Consider the following 23,632-nt stretch of genomic DNA (forward strand, 5'->3'; position numbering starts at 1 on the left):
TAGAACAGTTTGGAAATCAAGAATAAATAGAATTTTAACAAATGGCTCTGAGTCTCTAAGCTGTGAGTAAAATATATGGACTTTGGAAGATGGACTTTATTCTGGTTTTCCTCCAGGCTCTGGGGTTGGGAGGGATGCTGTGAAGATGCAGCAGTGTGGTAGTCCAAAAAATCAGAGACACCAACCATCCACTGCTCAGCTTTATACTACAGCACAGACAGGTTGCTCTTCTTTAAAGTAGGCACACGGAGGCTTTGGGGACTGATCTGAAGTGGATCTGATAGTCCACAGGTCAAGTAAACAGACTGGCATCTCTTATATGCAGGAAGCCCTTGGAGAACTCAGGTGTTTCAAATCCAATGGTTCCCGCCCCAATCTCAACCACCTGGAGATCCTGTAGCAGAAGACCGTCCAGTGCCCTCAAATGTCAGAGCCAGCCCAACCCACCTGGACTCTGCCAATCCTCTCATTTTCTGTGTTCTTGAAAGCTCACTAGAGTCTCACCCCACTTCCACACAGCTGAAATTTAGCCTAGGCCTCTATTGATTTCTAGCAGCTGGTGCAGTTTTTAACGGGATATTAGTCTCTCTTCAGATCTTGAAACCTAGACTACTGCCCCAAATGGGATAACATTCGGCTAAGGTCACTGAAGCTGGACGGTCATGAAGGCAGGATTGTTAAAGGTCGAGACACCAACTCTGGAATCAGTTTGCTTAGGTCACATCAGGTAACATCTCTGCTTGTGAAAAGGTTGTGGCCCGAGAATGGCCATTGGTCTTTACAAGTCCAAGGCAATCTCTGCTAACTCCTTTCCCTTTTTGCACACTGCCTATCCAAAGGAGAGGTCTGCAGAGAAGAAATCTTCCCCTCTGAGAAGATGATGACTGGAGACATGGTCCTGAAGAACAGTAAATGGGTTGCGTGTGGACTGGTGTCCGCCGAAGGCCACCTCTGAGCCGTATGCAGAGTCCTCGGTGAAGACAGACAGGGCCCCAGCCTTCTCAAGAGTACAGAGTCATCATCAGCCACTGGACATAATGGGGAAGCAAATTATGGTCAGTTCAGGCAGATCTCTGACATTCGGCTAAGGGTGCTTCATTTTTCGGTCACCAGACCCTGGTCTGACACAGGATTGGGACCTCCTCCCCCTCTGTTCCTGAGAAGCCATGGACACAGGACAGTAATGGATGGTTTAGCCAGAGGGACCACACCATCTGGTAGTAAGTATAAATCAACCTGAAATATAATCAACCTTGACTTCTCAGGGTGTGAGTGAATGATGATACCCAAGATGCAGGCTGATTCTGTATTCAATTCTCAATGCAATTTTCTGCCATGAATTCAATTTGGCGTGCTTGGGACAGCAGTGTGCAGGTGTGTGGACCAACTGGGTAGCAGAAATCCATTAGAGCTAGTCTACATGTTTCCATTTATGGGCCCATTTGTCTGACAGATTTATGTGGGTGTGATGCACAGTCCCTCTGTCTCACATAGAGAGGACCTCTGGAGAAATCACTTCCCAGGCCAGTTACTTCAGAACGATGCTGCTAATGATGTTGGTGATGAAGATGACAAGGTTGGAGTTACCAATGGCATCAGAGAAAAACAGTGTGAAATTCCAACCAGTTGGCTGCCACTCCCTGTAGACGTCCCTGGATAGCCCTAAGGATCTCCTTCTCGAGCAGCCAGAGGTGCTCAGAGCTGAAGAGGATCTTAGAGACAACCTAACCCAGGTCACTCATTTCACATGTGGGGAAACTGAGGCCCAGGCATACTGAAGTTGATTCGACGAGGATCCCACAGCTAGTTACACGCAGTGCTGTGGGTTCACCTCGGGTCTCTGTCCAGTTCTCTTCCCATGATGGCACATTGCACTGCTGGATCCAGCTAGGGCTGTGGGCTGCCCATTTCAATGGCACATTCATGTTTTCCTGCTCTCCCAGCTCTCAGTCTGCGCTGAGGGAATCAGCGGGACTGCCTGGGATCAGGACATGAGCTTGGGGATTTAGATGGAGATGGGCTCAGAAAATTCTAACCACTGACCCTCCAGCTGAATCCTAGCTTCACATTCAGATAGGACTGTGACTGAGGCAAGACACATGCTGAGTATCCCAATATCTTGGAAAGATACTACATAGAATGGACATTTGAGGTCAAGGAAGAAACCTCTACTTTTACTAGACCCTTTTTAAGCAGCCTAAATGGAGGATGTGTTTTTACAAAGGAAAAACATAATTTAATTCCAGATTCCAATGTCTTTGCAGGAAACACTACCTAGACCCACGTTGGACATAGAGTAGGTGCTCAGTAAATCCGTGCAGTTTGATTCTTCAGGGAAGACCGTCGGTGTCAGGCACAGATTTGTCTTGTTGGCATATCATCTCATTCACTCAACAAACATTTGTCAAGCCTCCTATTACACGCAAACCACTGTATGAGGTTTGAGAAGAGGCTACCCAGACAAGATCAGAATCCCTGCCCCTAGGGGGAAGGCTAGACCAGCTCTTGAGAAAGATCTGACCTTGATCTTTTCAGATTCATCTTGATCCAGTTTTGTCATTCTCTCCACTCTAGCCAGGACCACACACACTGTTCCCTCTAGCCTGAGCCTTTCCTACTCTCCACTCAGCCTCCCTGGCTCCTTCTGATCTCCAAGGTGTTAACTTTGATGTTACCTCCTTCAGAAAGGCCTCTGTGAAATGCCCTGTTCAGACCAGTTGCCCTATTTCTGTCTGTGCTGGAGTTCATAGCTGGCCTGGGTCCTCACCCACTCTGTGTCCATGCCCTCTGCAAGAGGCTCTGAGGTGCTTCTCATGACAGAGAAGGCTAATCCCCATGTGTTGGAAGTGGACTTGGCCACGTGACTTGCTTTGGAAAACAGAAGGAATTGCACAACACGATGTGCCTGACCTTGGAGACCTTGCGTGTGTAAGCTCGCTCCCCTGTACTTCTGCTATTTTCCGGAGACAATGAGACCAGCCCGGCCAGAGCTTCCTCAATGAAGGTACTGGCAAAGTCCCCAGTTCACCCACCCATCAAGAGCCAGCCAACCGAGACCCACTGACTCCCAGACGTGTAACTGGGGAACTCAGTGAGTGTTGCTGTCACAGCTGAAGTTGGGTGGATTTGTCCATGGCATTACTGCAGTCACAGTCATTGGGTCCACTGAGCCAGGGTGTAGGTCCCTGCCTATGCACCCAGCACAGACTGAGTGCTCAGTAAAGAGTGGACCAATGAATGGAGAAGTACCGTGAGTGAGGGGCTACCTCCCCAACTCAGCAGAACGAAGGCCCCAGAACCCCACTCCTTCATGAGAGCCTGGACCCGCTGTGGCCCCCTCTGCCTAAGACGGTATGAGTCCGCCCCATGGACAAAGGCTTACCTCTGGCTTCTGGAGGTATATCCCTTTGCCATCTTGGGTTAAGTTCTGGAAGGCACCTGTGAAAATGCAGCAGCAAGGAACACAGCTAACGTGTGATGGAAACATTAGCCACTGGCTCCTCCTACCTGTCCCCTCTGCTGGGAGCCTGGTTTCAACCCCATGTGGCCACACTTTATGAGGGCAAGTGAGCTGCCTCAGACCTTTGGCCCAGGGACAGGTGGGGTGTACATGAATCTGAGGCCATGCAGGTGGGGTTCTTGGGCACAGAGCCAGTGTGTCCCTATAGCTTCTGGCCCGTTGTTTCTGCCCCAGCAGCTGTCCTCCCTCCTGCTTGAACCGGGGACAGGGGGCAATCCACAAGGAGTGCCCGCCCTGCCTCCTTCCCACCAGCTCACCCTCCATGCTCTCCGCACGCAGCATCAGGTGGACGAAGCTGACGAAGTCCATCTGGAGGCGAGGGCCACCATAGCGGACAAGCATCAGCTGGCAGACATCGTCACTGAGCACGATCCCTGCGTCAGACACAGATTCCCCCCATGGGTGCTAGGGACCTTGTGCCCCCGCCCCTCCACCTGAAGCCCCTGCAGCTGTCCCTCCCCTTCTGGGACCCAAATCCTGATAACGTGGGGGTCTTCTTTCATGGGGTTCAGTATGGACTGCTCAATTAGTTAGTCCTTAACGTTATCTCCATCTCGACTCCCCATTCCCACCCCCTTAGGCCACCAGCACGAGGATCTTTTTATAGAGTGGGATGCTGGCCTTCAAGGCAGGAGGCAGTCTGTCCAAGACTGGTCCAGAACATCCCCTTTGGGGCCTGATAGTCCTGGATTCAAGCTCCAGACAAATTTATGAACTTTTCTGACCGGTAACTGCTTCTTTGTTAAGTGGGGATTAGCCCTCGGCGTGGGTGATTAAACCAGAGTGTGGATGCCCCAACCTTCAGCACTGTCAGCTGTGACCAGTGATAACACACGTTTCCGTGATTTGCAGATCCACAGCCTCAGGCCTCTGGACCCGGGGAGCAGCTCTGTGCCTTGGGATTACTTGAGAAGTGATGCCCCCACCCCGACCCAGAGCAGGTGCGCCCCACAGGACCTGCTCGGCCTGGGCTTACCTGCGTCCCTCATGGCCGCCTGCAGCTGAGCCCTGTTCAGGTGTCCCAACTGGTGACTGTCGTGCTTGTGGAAAACCTCCTGCGCAGAACCCACACCAAAGGCTCAGGAATCACACGTTTGCAAGCATCACCCGCAAGCTGCACCCCTCCATGCTGCAGTGGCCAGCATGGCACCCAGCAGCAGGCCTACAGGAGTAGGCAGAGGGTCTGGGCTTCTGGGAAAAGGAGTGGGTTTTTTTGTCACGCGGATCGACAGTCTGAGCATAGCTAAATGTGCTTGACTTAGGCACATTCTCCAAACCTTGAAGGCCTGCTGGCTTTCGGACCCAGGAGACAAGAGGGATGGTGGTGAGTAAAAACTGGGCAAGGAGGAAGAAGCCAGCTGATGCAGGACTTTAATTTTCCTGCTAAGGAGCTCAGACCTTATCCAAAGACCACAGGGAGTCTTCAAAAAGCTTTCGTCAAGGAAGCAACACGATCAGACGTGCCCTTTAGAAATCCAGGAGACAATTGCAATAGGCTGAGTTTAGGAGAGAGGGAAGGCGGGCGCCCTGAAGGGAGAGGAGAGCCGCGGGGTTAATAGGGGGTACACGGAGCTGAAAGGGGAGTGGTGCTTACACGGCTTCGCAGAACTGCCATCTCTGCCTGCACCCCAGCCCCTGTAAGGAGATCTGGGGAAGACTTGTTCTTACCTGACAGAGCATCAGCTGCTTCCACAGGTCTCTGAACTCCTGGATGCTCACAGTGCCGGATGCATTAAGCTGATAGAGGGTTAAGGTCAAAGCCGCCTGGGGAGTTGCTGTCACACCTCTGGGAGCAGCAGCAGGCCCTCCATACAACAGGGTGCCATTTGTGGACAGCCCTGCTCCTTGTCTCATAGCCCTGCCTGGCTTCTGCTGGCTGGTCCGTCCAGCCCAGAGTGCCCCGCCCTTGCTAGGAAGGGACAGAAGGAGCCAGAAACACACCCGCACAGGGAGAAGTCTGAGGACAGGGGGCATGACGGTGATGACCACAGCTAGCACTTAGGGAGACAGGATATTCCAACACAGACTACTTGATGGGATTTAAATTAAAAAACAAAACAAAACAAAACAAACGGTCACTGTTTTCCCCATTATTATTAAAACCAGCTTCTGGAGGGAGTCCATCACAGGGCAGCTCTTATATTTACTCATTTTATAAAACGTTAAAAACTTAATGACTGGGCCTTGTAGATCATGTCCAAATAGCTCTGCATCAGAGAGACCGGGTCAAAATACCACCACACGCAGGTCTTCTTGGAGCCCGAGTTACAGGCTTGACCTACGTTACTTCATTCTCACTTCATTGGGGGGTAGGTATTCACTACACCCCAAATGGATGATAAAATGGGGGATCAGAGAGTACGATCCTGTTGAGGTTCATGCAGCCGGCAATAAGGCTGGGCCCTCCCCCGCCGCCTAGCACACCTGCCTGCCGCCACACGCCCTCCTCTGCAACATTTCTGCAAAGACTCCCTTTGTTACTTGCAACCTTCACTTCCGCCCACCCCCCTCCCCCCGCCCCGACACATACTATCCATTCCACGTGCCTCTCTGTACCATGGATAATGAAACTGCGATTCAATTGTCCACTTAGAAAAGCAGAGGGTTTGCTAGAAACATCACAGGGCTGAGAGCCAGGGAAAGAGAGTCGGTGGCGTACCACGGGGCTTACTCTGGTTTCCTGCTCTGCAAAGAGGAACAGCCACGGCCTGGTCACCAGCTGGAAAACTCGGGAGCCTGAGGCTCCTGTGGCAGCTTCTTGTTACCCGGAGGATTGCTCCTAACCAGCCCCTGCGGCCGCCTCATCCCCACTATCGGCAAATAAGATTCTTGTTATTCACAGGTAATACTCAGGACTCCTTGGATGACAGCACCAAGCACCAGGCCTGGGTTACCCCACTTTCTCCCGCTGATTCTACAGAGCAGCTTTTAATAGTGTCCCTTGCTGCACTCGAGGACCTGAACCCACAACGAGGCTACGTGACCCGTCAGAGATCACACTGCTAGGAAGCGCTTGGGTTGGGATTCAAACCCAGGCAGCTTGGCGCAGTGCGAAATTCTCCGCCAGCAGCGGCGGGCCTCCTGCCACGAACCTGAAAAGATACGTCCAGCAGGGCCAGGATCCCCTGGCAGGCGTCCAGGCTGAAGAGAGGCCGGGCACTCCCCAGACCTGCAGAGGGACAGAAAGAGTGTGCATGGAGGTGGCCCTAGGATGGCACAGCCCTTTTCTGAACAGGAAGAGGCCGAGCTGACTAGGCCACCTGTAGGTTCTAATGACTGTCATTTATAGGGGGTAGCAGGGAGTAAGAACAAGAGGGTAGCGGAGAGAGAGGGCTCTGCTGTGGTTCACCCAAGGAGCACCATAAAGCCCCGCAGAGACGACCCGGTCCCAGCGCAGTTTTGCCTCCATGTAGGCTGGTGACCGTGGCCCCAGGTACCTAGGACTTAGGTACCTCACAGAGTCACGGATCCCCAAATCTGCAAGAGAGCTGAGAGATCAATTTGTTCGAGCCCCACCTAAACTGGGGGATCCTTTCTCCAGATATTTGGTGGACGGTCTCTCAGTCATGGGCGTTCACTTTTTCATACGGATGGAGAGCTCCAGTCAGGAGGAATTTAGGTTACTTCCAAAGGAACCTCCTCCAAAATTTAGTCCCTAGTCCAAGTTCTGCCTCCAGAAAGGCATAAACAGGCCTATGTCTCTTCAACATCTCCCCTCTACTCTAAACGTGGCTTCTAAGCTCTCTTTGCCTTCCTCTAGACCCTATGCTTTACCATCTTCTCTCTACATGAGGTACCAAGACCAGAATGCACGCCTTCGGTTGTGGTTTCATGAAGCAGACAGAGTACAACGGGGCTATGACTTCCCAAATCTTCAAGCTGTATTTCCCAAATTACATTCCAATGATGATGTTCTGCAGAGAAAGGGTTTTGAGTTCAACTGTATTTGAAATATTTTGCATTTATGGACCCTTTTCTCCATTCACCATGCATCGTAGCCTATAATAGGTACTGAGAAGCCAACATTAAAATTTTGTTTTTGTTTAATGCAGAATTTCCTGAGCACAATTGACCACAGAGTCTAACCCCTTCTATTTCATGGAACACTTCCTAAAACTTCATAGTGTCTAATACTCCTTGGAACGCAATTTCAAAAATACAAATCTAAAGGTTTCCATTAAATATAGCCTGAATTTAGATTAGCTTACTTAGCAGCAACTTGAAACTGTGAGCTCGTGTTAAGTTCCAGGTCAACTAAATTAACCAGATATCTTTCACACATGCTGCCATGAAAATGAGATCTCGTCTGTCAGGAACTCATGCGATCAATTTTTAAAAAAAATAATGAAATGTCAGTTTTTAATTATCATCCTGACTCTGTTTCATCTTTTGGGCTTGGGCACAGCTTGTTAAGAGCATTCTGAATTTCAATTCTGCTATCTATCATAGCAGAATTCCTTCCAGCTTTGCTCCATCTGCAATCTGATAAGCCCACCTCCTGCATCCTCTTCTGAGTCATGGATAAAAGCTGAGGAAGTGAAGGGGACCAAGGGTAGAAACCTGGGACTCTCATCTATACTTGCTGACTCTCATCTATGACACAGAATTACCCCCTCTGGTTTTGTATTTATGTAACTCTTGGGAATGGTCATCAGACTTGTGACTACATCTCTATTGCTACTTTCCAATCCACATGTCAGCATTCTCCATCAGATACTTTACCAAGGATTTCGCCCAAAACCACAGTAGTTCTCTGAGCTGTCAATCCAAAAATTCTCTCATAGGACTAAATGAAAGCGATCCGTCCACACGTTCTTTGGGAAACCACTTTGCATACTTGTGTTCAAAACATTTAAAAAATTATAAATGTGCTCAAGCCATCTCTTCTAGATAATTTCCCTAGAATTTTCTTTCTGGGGTGTGTGTGTGGGGGGGGGATTCTTATATAATTTCTAGAATCTCTCCTTCTGGCTCTTTTATGATACCTGAATTTGGCAATGAGGAACCATCTGGAAATTATTTCAAGCTCTGAGTTATACAACACCCTGGACTATAATTTGTTTGGGTCTGAAGTCTTGGCTTCATATAAAGGAGAAGCGATCACATATGTTAGGTGGCAAATACTCTTTAATTGTTTGGTTTACTTTTTTCATTTTGAACTTCATTCTCCTCTCTGGAGAAATCATGTGCTTCCCACTTGAAATATACATACAAAAAGGTTTCCACGAGCTTTAAGCTTTCTTAATAATTTACCTCAGGTTTCATATGAAGGCATCCACACTGGCCATTTGGAGCCCTCTGAGGGGATGCGCTCCCCTCCTTCAAATTTTAGTAGGTTGCTCAACTTAAATATGAGTTTATTAGAAGGCTCCTGGGGGGCGGGGAACTGGTACTTATATTGTATATAAATACAATATTTATAGGCCAGGCTGGGTACAGTCCTTCCACATGGAATCTATATGCCAAGAAAGAAGTACTCAGATATTCTCAAACTAGCAAAACATCAGAAATATTTATTTTCACAGCCATACATTTCTACACACTCAAACTAAGCAAAGCAAAAACAAAACCAAACCCCCAAACAAGAAAGGAAGTAACTATTTTCCAAGCTGTATAAATTTCTCTACCGCTACATGACCCACTCTGGTGTAAGACACAGCGGTCTAGGGGACCCTCGTGCAGCAACTCACATGTCCCACAGGAGAAAGAGCAGACCCTGAGTTCAGAACAGCCATGCCCCCTGAGTCCTACTCACTTGGCCAGGTCATGTGGTTCAGGATCTTCTGCAGCTGCACTGCATTTATTTCTGGATACTGAAGTGGGAGCAGAGTGGCAGGAGAAAATTATCATTACCGGAGGCTCATTAGATGCAGAGGGGCTGCGGGAGAAGGGGGCTGGGAAGTCACTACCGCACCGGCTCAGCACGGTATATACGTCCCTTCCGGGCAGAGTAAGTAAGCCGGGGGGTCAAGTCCAGGAAACCCCAGCAGGACAGGACTCATAGGAAGCATTGTAATAATGGTGTTTTTCCAACTGGGTTTTATCAAGGTGCTTCAGGAGTTCAGCAAACAGTTTGGTTTGAATTTTATTCTTAATAAGATATCTTCAGCCAAGGCTCCAAGTTCTGAAGTTCATCAGAAGCAACTTTTATACCAACATGTAACTTTAAAAGGGCTCCTGGTTGGCTCAGTCAATTAAGGATCTGCCTTCCGCTCAGGTCATGATCCAGAGTCCTGGGATTGAGCCCCGCATCGGGCTCCCTGCTCAGCAGGGAGCCTGCTTCTCCCCCTCAGCTGCTCCCCCTGCTTGTGCTCTCTTGCATTCTCTTTCACTCTCAAATAAATAAATACAATCTTAAAAATTTTTTTAACTTTAAAATATACATATGAAATGTATCATCAATGTGAGCCTATAAAATAGATACACATCCATAATATATTTTAATCTGTTATATATATATATATGGATTCTCAATGAGATTCCATTTGATAAAAGGACTGCAACAGAAATAAATTCTTAAAAAAATAAAAAGGACTGCAACAGAAAATGTTTGGAAACCCCTGGTATAGAGGAAAACATTTATGAACAACACATGTAAGATTCTGTCTATCCTCTCTGGCTGCATTAGGCAAAATGCCAGGGGAGAATATGAGAGAAGATGAGGGGCAGGCATATTGTGAATTAAACCCAGAGTAACACAAGGAGCTCATGCTCTTCTAGTTTTAATGACATCACTACACAGTCCAACACCAGATTTCTAGTGCACTTCGTATCTTGTTCCTCAGCGGATCTAGCATCCTTCAGGTTAGGGACAGAGTGGCCTCCAGAGCCCTACCTCACACCGCTGGCCTTGTGATCTGGGTCAGTGCAAGGAAAGGCCTCAAGGGGACCAGGTATGCAGCCCCAGGCCCTCCTCTTCCCTAATGCCCTCTTCCCAGCCCTATCACTTCTCTAGGTGACCCCCAAAGGGGTCTTCCTCCTTGGGCCACCCTCCCCACTAGGCCCCTAGAGTTTGTCATCATGCTCTGCACCACTGCCAACAATGATTCTTAACTCTCAATTCCATTTTCTCAGGAATTAAAGATTAAAGCTATTTCTCCTACAACTAACTAATCAATGTCGCTTTCAAGAACATATTCGTATTTTACAGGAGTCTTCTGGAGACAATCCTCTTTGCTTACTTGTCTAAAGACGTGAGGACTTGAATAGAAAGTGGCGGTTTGGGGAAGAGTAGCCTTACGTCACACTTCGTACCCAAGGTCAGGCGGCTGCAAACACACCCTCCATGGAATTCTAGGCTCCACTCTGTCCCCTGGTTTGCCCTCGGCTCGCCACCACCTCTGGCCAACTTACCTTCTCAAAGAGTTTAGTGAAGAATTCATCCTGCCCTTCATTTTGGTCCACTATTTCCTAGAGGAACAGACACACGGAAAGACCTCGTCGTTCATCTGGATGAATGGACGCTCATGCACACACTCGTGTCTCATGACCTCCCAGGCCCCAGAAATCCTAAGCCAGACCTTGAGCACCGTCTTAAGTTTCCTACTACAGCATTTATACCTCCTTTGGTTCTCCAATTCTCGCTGCCTTTGGGGAAGTAGCAAACAGCAAAATGGATAAAAGAAATACCAGGTAGAAAGAAGCAGAAGCAAGTCAATGTATATAACTCGTGTACCTGGGGCTCTGGGCCCTCCATGACAAGGACCCGACCAGAAGGACAGTTCTCCTGGTGCAAAAATAGCACAACCTAGGGACTCTTAGGGCACAGTAAGTAACACAGTACGAGTGCCATAGAGTAGGGACCTTAGGATCTGCAGACTTCTTCCCCAGACACATGAACTGTGAGGGGAGAAGCCCACCATTCTTTGGAAATGGTCCCAGCATGGGGAATCCCACCTGCCTACGCACCTTAGAGAAAACAGCACTGGCGTCGCAGCCAATTTCACTGCGGGGAAAACAAAGGGCAGAATTAATTCTTGGAGGGCATCTTGGGAGCCTTTTGGCCAATATTCTCCCTCCCCAGGGAATACCTCCTCCAAGTCTGTTAGCTGATCTGCCAAAGTGGGCTCACCCTGCTCTCACACCTCTCCCCCCACTTCCCCTTGGAGTCAACAGTCCAGCCACGTGGCCCCACACACTGCTGGTCCCCCTCCACGTGCCTGGGGCTGCTGCTCATCTCCACGCCCCGCACGCCTTCCACTGTCCCCACCCATACCGAGCGACTCCTACTCCTATATACAACTCGGCACTGCTAGGCAGAGAGGTTCAAGGTCAAGTCAGACTACATAGGGCCAAACCATGAAATAAAAAAGATAGAGAACTGGATTCTAAGCCCTGAAGGGCTGTCATGTCGAAACAGTCATGAGCAGAAGACGTTGGGCTGGAAAGTGTGTCTACTGGGCGCCTGGGTGGCTCAGTGGGTTAAGCCGCTGCCTTCGGCTCAGGTCATGATCTCAGGGTCCTGTCGAGTCCCGCATCGGGCTCTCTGCTCAGCAGGGAGCCTGCTTCCCTTCCTCTCTCTCTGCCTGCCTCTCTGCCTACTTGTGATCTCTGTCTGTCAAATAAATAAATAAAATCTTAAAAAAAAAAAAAAAAGAAAGTGTGTCTACTGATTCACTCGCACACACTTACGGATCCAAGCTGATTCACTGACGACAGCCTTGCCTTGTATGCACAACCCCCATGCATCTCCTAGAAATTAACACCTCCCTGATGCTACCCCCGCTGGCCCCAGGACCATGGGAGATTGCCTCAGATCCCCCTCCTTGATGTTCTGCTAACACCCTGTGCAGATAAATGCTTACATGGGACACAGCGTACCATAAATCACTGCTCGAACATCCCTGTCCTTTCCAGGCCTTGAGCTTCTGGAGGTCAAGGGCCAGGCCTGTTCTAGCTTTTTCTCTCGCATGTCTAGCAGACTGTTCATTTCTTAGGAGAGCGGGGAGGAAGAGGAGAAGGGAGCTCTCCATACAGGGAGCTCTCCGCTCTCCCTACCCTCTCCTGTGTTGGTCACACAGACTCCATCCTCTGCCATTTCTGCCTCCTCCTCCTCCATACCCCCCTGTCCAGAGGGGGCCCCAACCGCCAGGGGAGTCCTGGGTCCTTACTGGAAGATGTGCTTCCTGGAGAAGACTCTCAGGAGAAACTCCGACTCCTGGCCGGCCTCAGACGTGCAGGGCACAATGACATACGTCCCTGGCACCAGCTGTAGTTCCTGACTCACTTCTCTCTCTGTGAGAAATGCTTTGGGCCAGCTGAGGGGGCCATTTCCCCAGAAGAACTCAGGAGGAAGTCTCCTCGGGTCACCATAGTACTGTGGGTAGAGGATGGAAGAGCCCCAGTTAAGATGATACTCAGGGCTTGTGGCCGGCCCTGGGGCTCTTGGCCAGGAGATAGGATGCAGGTGGTCTCTGATTAGCCAAACCCAACCTGCTCCAGTGGAGGGATAAGGGGGTGAGGAGAGAAAAGGAAAAACCACAACGTGTCAGGAATGGGCACCATTGCTCCTTTGTGGGGCTGAGGAAACACATGTCAGTTCATTTAACCTTACATTTAATAAATTCTAAAATATATCGGTTCTGCACCAGGCTCAGAAACGGCCCTATAGAGGCAGAAGGATTTCTCACGGTCCCTGGGTGAAAAGAATGTCAAGTGCTCGTCCCTTCGGCACTGTTGCCTGACGTCCTCACAGCACCTGCAGTGAGGTTCCTACAATCAGGCTGAACCTGTCACGTGACATCACTCCAAACCGGGGCCAGCTGGTCAAGTGTGGCACTCACCTTGCTCAACTGAAAAACAGAGAAAAGAGAGGCCTCATTAGGCAGGGAAAGCAGCTCTTCCACAAGCACAAACTAACGGAGGCTGATATGTAAGAAGGCTTCCCCAGGGGCCCCCCGTCTCTCCCATAAGACTTGCTGTTCTCGTCAGTGACATTTTAATACATCCTCAGGAATTCTGGGAAAGGGTGAGGGAATTGGGGAGAGGAAAAAAACAGTGGTATTGATTATACGGACTGTGTGCCGGGCACCACGAGGCGCCCTCTGGTCTACTCTTTGCATAAATATCAGCATCCCCACTCTACAGATGAAGAAGTGGGTGCTCAAGGGCCCGCATGTGATGTGTTCTAGATCACATATTCCCAAAGGACAGAGTCAAGGTCGGCACCCAGGTCTGTGTGTAGACATACAGATGGTGAAGAGGACAGGAAACAAGGAGGAAGGATGCCCAGTGGTGGGAGACGCCCCATGAGGCTGCATGCCCAGGAGACCCACTCACCCTAAAGAGGTAGAAGCCGATGGCGAGGTGAGGCTTCCGGTTCCGGTGCCGGTGCCTTGGCTTCTGGAGCAGGGACACCAGCACGCTGCAGGGCATCGGGAATCTCCTGTCCTCCTGAGGGCTCCAGACGGACAGCAGAAACTGCGGGTTCTTCCAGAATGTGTCTGGACCAGGACACAGTGAGGTGAGGCAGGCCCTGGCTCCCTGATCATCACATTCCCACAGACCCAGAGCACCTGTCCTAAGATTCCCACCCTGAGATCCATCTGGATAGAGTGGAGCTCTCGGCCTCCCCTCTACCCCCCACCTACCTCTCCCACCCTGTGTTCTACAGACACACAAACCAAGAGCTCTTCTCATCACCATAGCCCCTTTGCACAGCACCGTTCCTGGCACAGACTTTGTGCCCCATAGGCACTGACTGCCTGAGTAAGGGACTGTATTAACTAACTGAGAACAGGTCCATGATTTCAGGGAGATTTGCATTTTAACAGGGACAAAGCCTTAGCTGAAGGGCAACGTCAGCCTTTGGGAGGACCATTGTGGTGAGGGGGGGAAGCCAGAGCCAAGGGCACCTGCCCCCTGAGATCACACCCTACAGGTCTTTCCTTCCAAAGAGATGGCTCAGCACCTCCCGCGTGGAGAAAGGGACACGGTGACCAAATCTCTCCACTTAGAGATTTCAGACACCTTTGTCTCCTGTAACCGGTGAGCTGAGAATCCTTAATTTTGTTTCACCACCAATCCCCAGGCAAGGAGGGCCTGATGCATAGGATAAAATTACTATTTCAAGTCTGCCTTTAAGGGGTGGTTATTTCAGCATAGAAATGGCTTTGTCCTAAAACCAAAGATTGAACCCCCCCCCCTTCTACCGTGCATGTGTGCCTGTCCCTTCCTGGGACCGAGGACACAGCCCAGAGGCAGAGCACGCGGCTCGACCGTCAGAATTCCTCACACTCAGCCGGATGCCCCCGAGATGCCCGCATTCCCACTGGAGTGGCCAAGCTGCCACTCCAGCCCCCAGAACCCCAGGTCCTGTGCACCTGCTTACCTCGGGGCGACTTCATCCGGCCACCGGCCGTGCTCCCCTTCTCCCACTTCCCCTCCCGCAGGGTGCAGGCCCACTTCTGGCCCACCTCCTGACTCAGCAGACCTGGGGTCAGTTTACAGATGACCAGAAGCGTGAAATGTGCCTTAAAGTCCTTCAGAGTCATCCTGTGGAGAGGACGGGGGCACAGCACAATGTCCGTTCATCAGGACTAAAGCAGGGGCGGAACCAAACAGTCCCACCAGCCCCACTGGGTGACCTCTCCCTTCTGTCCAGCTGAGCCCGCCTGGGACACAGGAGAGCGGCGCTGGCTCAATCAGTGTGAGGGTGCATCAGAGGACATGGGCCATCAAGAAAACTCCCCCACCCCCAGCCCGTCGTTGGAAGCAGCCTCCTGCAAAGTGTGCCGGGGGAAACATTCTTGCTGTGCCGATTGCGATGATAAAGCTGAACTGGGGCGTTCCTGGCTGGTCAATTGAGATATAAATGCCCGATAATAATTGTACAAGTCAGTTCTCAACTGTTCATTGATAAAAGCCTTAGCCCCTACTCACTAACTTTGAGACCCAAGGCAAGCTATCTGCACTGGCTGATGCTCCGTTTACCTATCCGTAAAGTGGAAATTAATAGTACTTTAAGGGCTGTTGAGTTCAGCGACCACTTCCAAAGAGAGAGGGGTCACAGCAGTCTAGAAAGAGTACAGAATGGGGGAAGAGGGGCCCATGGGAACAAGGGTGGAAGTTAATAGTAAGGGCAAGAAGAGAAGGGAAAGGGGAGCAGGTGGGGCTCCCATCAGACACCCAGAAATAGTATCCACTCAAGGCGTCTTGGTGGTTTCTCATAAAAGGGGATGAGTGGCTTTGGGGTGGGTGGGAGTCTGGCCATGGTGCTCTGAGGTGGCTTAGAGTTTATAATGCCTTCTTTCCTCATCTCTTTCAGGTCAGGAAAGACAAAACCTTGGGTTTGAGTGTTTTGAGAGATACAAGAGACAGGGTAGAAAGCAGGGAAAAGGAGGTGGCCACCCCCTCACTCAGCACTGAGTGCCCACCGGGCGCCATGCCAGAAGTCACAGATCTCATCATAGGGACTGTGACTGCTTGCGGGAGCTGCAGGTCCCTAACAGGTCTTTGTGATCTCTGCACATGAGGCTGCCGGACACATGTGTGGCACCCAGTAAATATTGGCAGGCTGGGTGTCCAAATGGAAGCCAGAGCATTTGCCCCAAGTCCCCAGGTCAGATACCAGAATTCGCCATCATCACTCTTCCTCAGCAGTAGAATCTTCTCCTTGGGGCTCAGTAGCTCCCACGTACTTGAGCTGAAAAGAGAAAAGGGGTGTTTCTGTGGGGATGAAGGATTGGGGGGATGTGGGGGAGATGCTCAGAAGTGTCATTATTTCTCTCCTCCTCATGCTGCTTTGCAAACAACTGAATCTCACATTCCATCTTCTAAAAACAACACGTAACAGTAATTCATCCCTCACAGGGCACCAAGCTCTGGGCCAGGCCCCTCACAGACTTTATCTCACCTAAGGCTAACAACAAGTTTGCAAGGTAGGGATTTTTATTGCCATTTTAGATATTGGGAAACAGAGGCTAAAACAGATTAAATCACTTTCCCGAAGTCACAAAATTACGAAATGTCCGAGCACATTTGAAACGACCTTGGTACTACTTATTTTCAAAGCCCATCGTTTTGAACTTTTGTGCCTGATCACAAGGGAGTAAGGCTTTCCTATATTATTTCCCCACATAAACAACTAAATATGTGACAAAATATAGAAAACAACTGTCTTCAAACATCAGACAGCAGGCAGCACCAGGTTATGACCCAGAGGAAGGGGGCACAATGAGGTGAATCCCAAAGTCACCAGACTCCTGTGAAATGAAATCCCTGGAGGGTGACACAGAGATTCCCATTCTGGTCTGAGCAGAGCTCCTGGAGGTCACGACACAGAACCAGAAGGTCCAGGCCAATCTGGATCTGTCTGTCTCTGACCCAGTGGGCCCAAGAGCACACTGAACCGTGCCGGGGAAAGAACACGGATTCAACTCCAAAGACCTTAAGGGATTCATTCACTAATCATCAGTTTCTTCATCTGTAAAATGGGGATAAAACTCCCTACCTATAAGAGCACTGTTCAGAGGATCAGAGATAATAAATACTCAAAGTGCTTGAAGGAAATAGGCCAGCTTGCACATGAGACATCTCTACATGCTCAAAGTCAAGGTAATTTTTATTTTTAAATAAATAAGGGCAGGAAAAAAATCCAAAGGGCTTAGCACAGTGCTGGCAAGCTCTCAGTAAACATTAGCTCGGTTATTATAATGAATGAGAAAACCGTCTATATGTCATTAAGCATCTTATAAATGTGAGTGATTGACCTTCACCGTTGGAACGCTCTCCCAATCCAGCTAGAGACCGAAGAACAATATTGAATTGGCGTACAGAGGGCAGCCTCCTTCACAGGCTTGCCCTGCCCCGTCCTCACCCCTGCCAGCCCATCCCGGGTGTTCACCTGTCACTCCAGTCTCCTTTCCATTCCACTTTGCCCCAGGGGTTCCGCAGCCTGACTAGATATTCTGGTCCATGTTTGCAGGTCACCTGCGCAAAATGAGAAGCAATTTCGGTGGCTGGGCTGAGTGCCAAACGCAAATGCTGCAGAGATCTGGGTGAGATCCGTGCCTGCCAGTTGAGACCTTGAAGTAGAAGATGGAAGGCCCTGAGCATGGGGAGAAGAGAAAGTGGTTCTGCCTCTTAGAGCTGCCAAGACCTAGCACAAGTTACTTACCCTCTCTGGGTCTGTTTCCTCATGTGTAAAGTAAAGCTAATAGCCACGTCTGCTGTAATGGGTTGAATGGTGCCCCCCTCCCCCACCAAAGATAGATCTACCCAATATCTGTCAGTGTGATCTTATTTAGTTATTTATTTTTAAATATTTATTTATTTATTTCAGTGAGAGAGAGAGAGAGAGTGTGCACAGGCGGGGGGCAAGGGGAGAGAGACTCAAGCAGACTCCACACGGAGCACAGAGCCCGACACAGGGCTCGATCCCATGACCCTGAGATCACAACCCGAGCCGAAACCGAGTTGGACGTTTAACCGACTGGGCCACCCAGTTGCCCTAGTGTGATCCTATTTATTAAAAGAGTCTTTGCAGACATAATAGAATTAAGGAACTGGAGAGGAAATCACCCTGGAGGGGTGCCTGGGTGGTTCAGTCAGGTTAGCGTCTACCTTCGGCTCAAGTCCTGGGATCAAGCCCCATGGTCCAGCTCCCTGCTCAGTGGGGAACCCACTTCTCCCTCTCCCTCTGCTGCATCCCGTCCCCTGCTTGTGCTCTCTGGCTCACTCTCTCCTCTCAAATAAATAAATAAAATCTTAAAAAAAAAAAGAAAAAGAAAAGAAAAGAAAAATCACCGTGGATTAGGGAAGTCCTAAACCCAGTGACAAGAGAAGGGAAAGGAAGGGTGGGGGAGACACAGAGGAGAAGGCCATGTGGAGACTGAGGGAGAGACGGGAGCTCTCCAGCAGAAGCTAAGGAGTGCTAGGAGCCACCATAAGCCAGAAGAGGTGAGGAAGGACCCCCTACCACAACCCCCATACCACCCACCCCTCCTGCACAGGCTGCCATGACAGCTTGGTTTCAGACTTCTGGCCTCCGGAACCGTGAAAGAACAAATTTCCGTTGCTTGAAGCCCCCCAGTTTGCGGTGATTTGTTACGGCAGGCCCAGGACGCTAACACAGCCCCTCACAGGGTTGTTGTGAGAATTGTTAACATTTGTGAAGCAGCCGGAACATGACTTAGTGCACAGGAAGTGCTACATTTTGGTAAAAACGTTAAATCAAAAAAAAAATTTTAAATGAATATATTAAATAAATATAAAACAAAATATGGACATAAACATATAACTAAATATTAACAAAGTCTAAGTTTTGTTAAAGAAGGATGAGAATACATGAAAAACTCTTGGCGCGTGCGCGCACACACACACACACACACGACTGATGCAGGTCTGGGAGGCGGAGGAAGACAGGTGGGAGCTGAGTTGAAGAGATCTGGATGCGTAAAAGGGAACTGGAGGACTTGGGGACGTCAGGCTGTTCTAGACATCGGGGGCCCTCGATGATGGAATCTGCATGTTTCTCACCTGCATGCCCCATCCACCCAGAGCACCCCTCTCCCTCAGACAAATCTACTGACCTTTCTGGGGCCAGCTCAATGCCACCTCCTCTATGAAGGCTTTCTTGACGTTCCCCAACCCAACCAGGCAAATGTCTCCTCAACAACCTCTGAGCCCCTAAAGCCTTTTATCTATTCTTCCCTCCACTTTCTACTTTGCTTCCTTCCCATTTTTATATACAGTTTGTCTCCATCCCTGTGTGTGAGCTCTGTGTAGACAGGGTCCCTGTCTGATGCCTCTTTCCCTCTAGGCTTAGCACAGCTCAAAAGATGAATAACCATGGGAAGGACCCAGGAGGCTGACGGAAAGGAGTGTGTGACAAAGAAGCGGGAATTGGGGTGGGAAGCCCCAGACGGGAAGGTCGTCAGTGGTAGCCCAGAGCAAAGAGGGCCTCGAGGAAGGGCAGTGAGGCCCAGCAGGGCTGGGTGGCTGACTGGCAGGGCTTCCTCAGGGCAGAGGGGCTGGGATGGTGCCCTGCAGGTGGCCCAGGCTAGACCCACCACGTCACTCCAGAACACGGGTGCACGGGTGCAGGGAGCCCAGCCCCTGCTTCAGCAGGTAAAGAATTGGCCCCTGAGACTGGACACAGCTAATAATGCTCACCAAAGCCTTGGTGAGAAGCCCCAAGAGAGAAGGGGGAGCCCGAAGGGAAACAGAGGGTCTGGTTCCACCCACCTTCCTGATTCCTGTGAGGGTATAGGCATGGCCTCCCACCAACCCATTCTCCAGCACCCTCTCCATCTGTGAAGACAAGAGAGCTCCTGTCAGCCTGTGGCTGTGTACAGGTTATCTGGGGGGCATGGGGACCTGTGTGGCTAGAGCAAGGGCTTACAGGGAGGGCTGAGGGAGACCCACACAGCGGCCTCACAGTTGTCAAAGCTCTTCAGCACCCACTCGTTGGAGCCTCTAAGTCAGGATGCCATTCTGCATGATTCCCATCCCTTTGGACAGAGGACAAGCTCAGATTTGGAGCTGCTAAACCATCATGTGGGGTGGCAGGGTGGTCACTCATGGGGGCGGGGCCAAACCCAGGGCTCCCTGTGCTAGTTCCATGTTCTTGGTTTTTGCTAAATTAGTCAGGAAAGACCAGTTGTGCTAATACAGCCCCTTGCACCTGGTTGACACTTAGTCACGGTTAGCTTGCTTGTCTACACCATCTGCATTTGACTTTGGCCCCTGAGGGCTCTGCTTGGCTGCTCGGGTTTGAACACCAGCACTCTAGGAGCGAGAGCTGGTTGGGGGTCTTGGGGACCACGCTAGGTGAGAACAGAAGCTGGCGGATGAAGGGGATAGCAGCAGGAGAGGACACTGTGCTGGTACACAGCCCAGTCGCACCCCCGAGTGGGTCTGGCAGCCAATGAGGGTTCTGTTGTAGGTGGCTCGGGTTAGGATGTCCCAGAGGTTGCCAGGGGCTTCTGCTGGATTGAAGGTCATTGTCACCCCTCCAGTGAAGTCCACGAGTGCTTCAGACACCTGCCCACGCTGCAAGTCTTCATAGGAGCCAGAGAGCCTGCCCAGGGAAGGAGTACAAATGGGAGTAGAAGGGAAGGAGCATTCATAGTGTAGCCTGGGATGGTCCAAATGAGTCTAGTGAAGCCCCTGCTTGGTTCTTTCCTGGGCATATGCCTGCTACTCCTTCCTTCCATCCCAGAGGCAAAGGAGAAAATATATACTGAGTTCCTATCCTCGTTAAACAACTCCATCCATTAGGGAAAGCTGAAGGGAAGGGAAGGGAAGGGAAGGGAAGGGAAGGGAAGGGAAGGGAAGGGAAGGGAAGGGGGAATTGGGAAGGAAAAGGAAAAGGGAAAGGGAAAGGGAAGGGAAAAGATTTCTGGTGGTTGTCTTACTTGGCATAAGCCTTTTCCAGAAGAGCTCCCCAGAACAAGTTTTTGTAGGTAGAAGAGACAAACACCAGCTGGCCAGCTGCATTCACAGGGAGTCGGTCATCTATCACCACAGGCACCCACTTCCCAAAGTGCCAGAACTGGAAGGAGAAAGTGCCCACCAGTGTGTGAAGATTGCCGTGGAAGATGGTCAGCCCAGGGGGCAAAGACACGACTCTCCCGAGACCCCGCTTTCCTAAGGCTTCCTCCAGGCTGGGGCACCAGCAAGTTACTCACCCAGAACTGGAAGATGCCAGCATACTTCTCAGTGAAATTCTGATTCAGCGGAACAACACGGCTCAAGATGTCCTGGTGCAGAGTCAGAGCTTGCAAAGCAGCCAAGAACCAGCAGTCTCCTAAGCCAGAGAGCACACGGCATCTGCACGGTGTACTTCCTACATTCTACAGGTGTTTGCATCAATCTACTGAAGACATTACATGCAAGAAATGCCTAGTCCCAGCTGCTTTTCTCCCTGGGCTTGTAGCCCAGTTTAACAGAAGGGAAAGATATACTGAGGAGGAAAACAGTTGAGTGAGCAGAAGGTGGGGAAGAGCACTGGAAGGAATCTCAACTTGACACCAAGAACTGAACCACATTCCTGGACCAGCTTCCTGAAGGCCACATCCTCAGGAACTTGGACCCAAACACAACCAAACTTTTCTAAAGTCCTGCTTCTGTAACTGATTTATGCTCTTCTGGAAAGATCTCAACCCTTCCACACTCCATTATCCCCATCTGTGAAACAGGTATCGCTACATTTGTGCCTTCCTTTGTGGCCACAGGTTTTTCCTAGTCCCCCCAAAAAAAAAGTCAGGATGAGGATAGGCTTGCTTGGACTCTAGATGGGGCATCTAGTGACTGGTGTGCCAAAAAGGACTCATTATGGGGACTAGAACAGAGGGAGCACATTCTCCCAAGACAAAACCCAGACCTGTAAACTGGTAATGAGGATTGTCCTAGGGGAAAGTTTTGGCATTCCCATGTACCCTCAGAGGACCAGTTATTATCATTTTCCTGGTGAAGGACACGGACTTCAAGGTGGAGGTCAGGGTGGCCATTTCCCCCATTGGGACCTTTCAGATCCACTCTTTCCCACTCCACTCTGCCTTGGCTGGGTCAGGCTCATGGCTGCCAGGTCTGCGTGTCCAGGGGTTGTACACACTTACCTACCACTCCCTGGCACAGGTCCAGCCTTTTGGTATTGGCAGAATAGAACTGGGGATTGCTGTGTAACTCCTGCAGGGGACAGACAGAATTATCCTTTTGACCAAGAAGCTCCTTGAGCTACAGTGACCGGTTTCCCATACCCCAAGATTGGACTTATGGGACACAGATATGGAATATATATGAAATCGGGGCTGTCCCAGGCAAGCTGGCATATGGATTCAGCCCATCACATTTCTCATTCCTTCTTGCAGCCCATGGAAGCCAGAGTCCGGGAGAACTCTGTGTGGATCCTGAGAAATAGCACTGGTACCCAAAATGCCTTTTCCTGGAGTTTCTGTTAAAATGGAAGTATGTCTTTTAGAGGGTGTTCATATTTTTTCTTAGAGATCTGCCCATTGTCCTTATTCTCTTCCTCCTCCTCCTTCCTACCCTACCGCCCAACAGAATAGCCTTTTTGCCTTTCTGTGCTGAGATGCAGGTGGGTGGCAGTGGGAGTGGGGCAGGTAGTCTCTGCTCCACAGTGAGGACTAAAGCCCTCATGTTCAGCATTGGCACAGCTCACCCAAGGTCAGGTGTGACAGACTCTACATCAGCAGTTCCCGAATTTTCAGGGAAAAGTAGAATCTTGGCTGCTATCTAGTTTGGGAGGCCCACTTGGGAATTTTGCACACAGAAGGGACTTAATCTGGGGCCATACGCTTTGATGGGAAGGCTGAACATTGCCCAGAAGGGTGGTGAATCTGTGGCAAGCCTGACTCCACTTTGTTCCCCAACCATGTTGAGGAAAATTATTGTATAATTCAAGTTTGGTGGGGGCTGGATTGCCTTTGAACACAATAAGTTGCCTTTTAAAGGAATTGTCAAAGCACTTCAGAAAGTGAAGAATATTGTTGTAAAGTGATTAATAGCTTCTTAATTTATATCTTCCATAGGCCTGATTTAAGGGTTAAGAGTGAAGGTATGTGAGAATGTGTCTCCTTGGTCGATGGCATTGGTGGTGGCTCAGGATGCCCCGCCATCTTGGAGGAGACCCAACAGTACTTTGGCTGTGGCTGCCCAGAGTATTTCTGGGTAGGGGCTGAGGGAGATCACATCTCAGATCCCTTTCAGCACCACCCCTGGTTTTCTCCATCTGGAGAATGGAATGTGGGCACTCACCCACTGCCTTCACTTGGGGATCAATGGCAGTGAGTAAGACATGGCATCCGGAACACTCCCCAAGGAAGGTCTGGGCTGACGTGTGTGTGTGTGTGTGTGTGTGTGTGTGTGTGTGTGTGTGTGTGTGTACATGTGTGTGTACTGTGGGGAAGCACCCTCCTCCCTTACCGGAGGCCTCTTCCATTGTAGGCCAGGCGGCAGCTTCCGCAGCAGGGGCCCGCTGCCCACCGAGCGCAGACTGGCTGGAAAGCTGTCATCTTCAAAGAGGTGGCCTTCCATCAGGCACCTTTCCCTCAGGGCCTCATAGTCTTGCTTGGAGAGCTGTGAAGAGCCCCGCAATGAGTTCTTCCGCCCCAACTTCCATCTGCCTCGGAAAGGTAGCCACAGAGACAT

At 50.3% G+C, this 23,632-nt stretch overlaps 1 protein-coding gene across 2 annotated transcripts; it reads right to left on the reverse strand.

The window, feature by feature from the left end:
• Positions 1–717: 717 nt before the first annotated feature.
• Positions 718–23,632, reverse strand: CAPN14 (calpain 14). Of its 2 annotated transcripts, XM_047746066.1 has the most exons (21): positions 23,408–23,632; positions 22,081–22,150; positions 21,151–21,269; positions 20,878–21,014; positions 20,366–20,540; positions 19,706–19,771; positions 17,364–17,449; positions 16,089–16,163; positions 14,850–15,013; positions 13,799–13,962; positions 13,303–13,311; positions 12,631–12,836; positions 11,429–11,465; positions 10,874–10,930; positions 9,276–9,333; positions 6,625–6,689; positions 5,189–5,257; positions 4,497–4,575; positions 3,778–3,894; positions 3,383–3,438; positions 718–1,028 (listed from the first exon to the last, which is right to left on the reverse strand). In XM_047746066.1, exons 1-21 carry the CDS (start codon positions 23,630–23,632, stop codon positions 1,002–1,004), a joined length of 2,061 nt encoding a protein of 686 aa, XP_047602022.1. In that variant the 3' UTR covers positions 718–1,001. The 2 variants fall into 2 exon arrangements, with proteins under 2 accessions (XP_047602022.1, XP_047602023.1); XM_047746067.1 differs by lacking the exons at positions 20,878–21,014; positions 22,081–22,150; positions 23,408–23,632 and having other exon boundaries at positions 21,151–21,173.

Source organism: Lutra lutra, chromosome 9 (assembly GCF_902655055.1).
Source record: "Lutra lutra chromosome 9, mLutLut1.2, whole genome shotgun sequence".
Taxonomy (NCBI): Eukaryota; Metazoa; Chordata; class Mammalia; order Carnivora; family Mustelidae; genus Lutra; species Lutra lutra.

What these genes read in the sequence shown, in the direction of transcription:
- CAPN14 (XM_047746066.1), bottom strand. Translation starts at nt 23,632, where the DNA reads ATGTCTCTGTGGCTACCTTTCCGAGGCAGATGGAAGTTGGGGCGGAAG. An exon ending in CCGGATGAAGTCGCCCCGAG is followed by an intron (nt 13,963 to 14,849) that starts GTAAGCAGGTGC and finishes GTCCTGGTCCAG; the next exon opens with ACACATTCTGGAAGAACCCG. An exon ending in GGATCCTGGCCCTGCTGGAC is followed by an intron (nt 5,258 to 6,624) that starts GTATCTTTTCAG and finishes ACCCTCTATCAG; the next exon opens with CTTAATGCATCCGGCACTGT.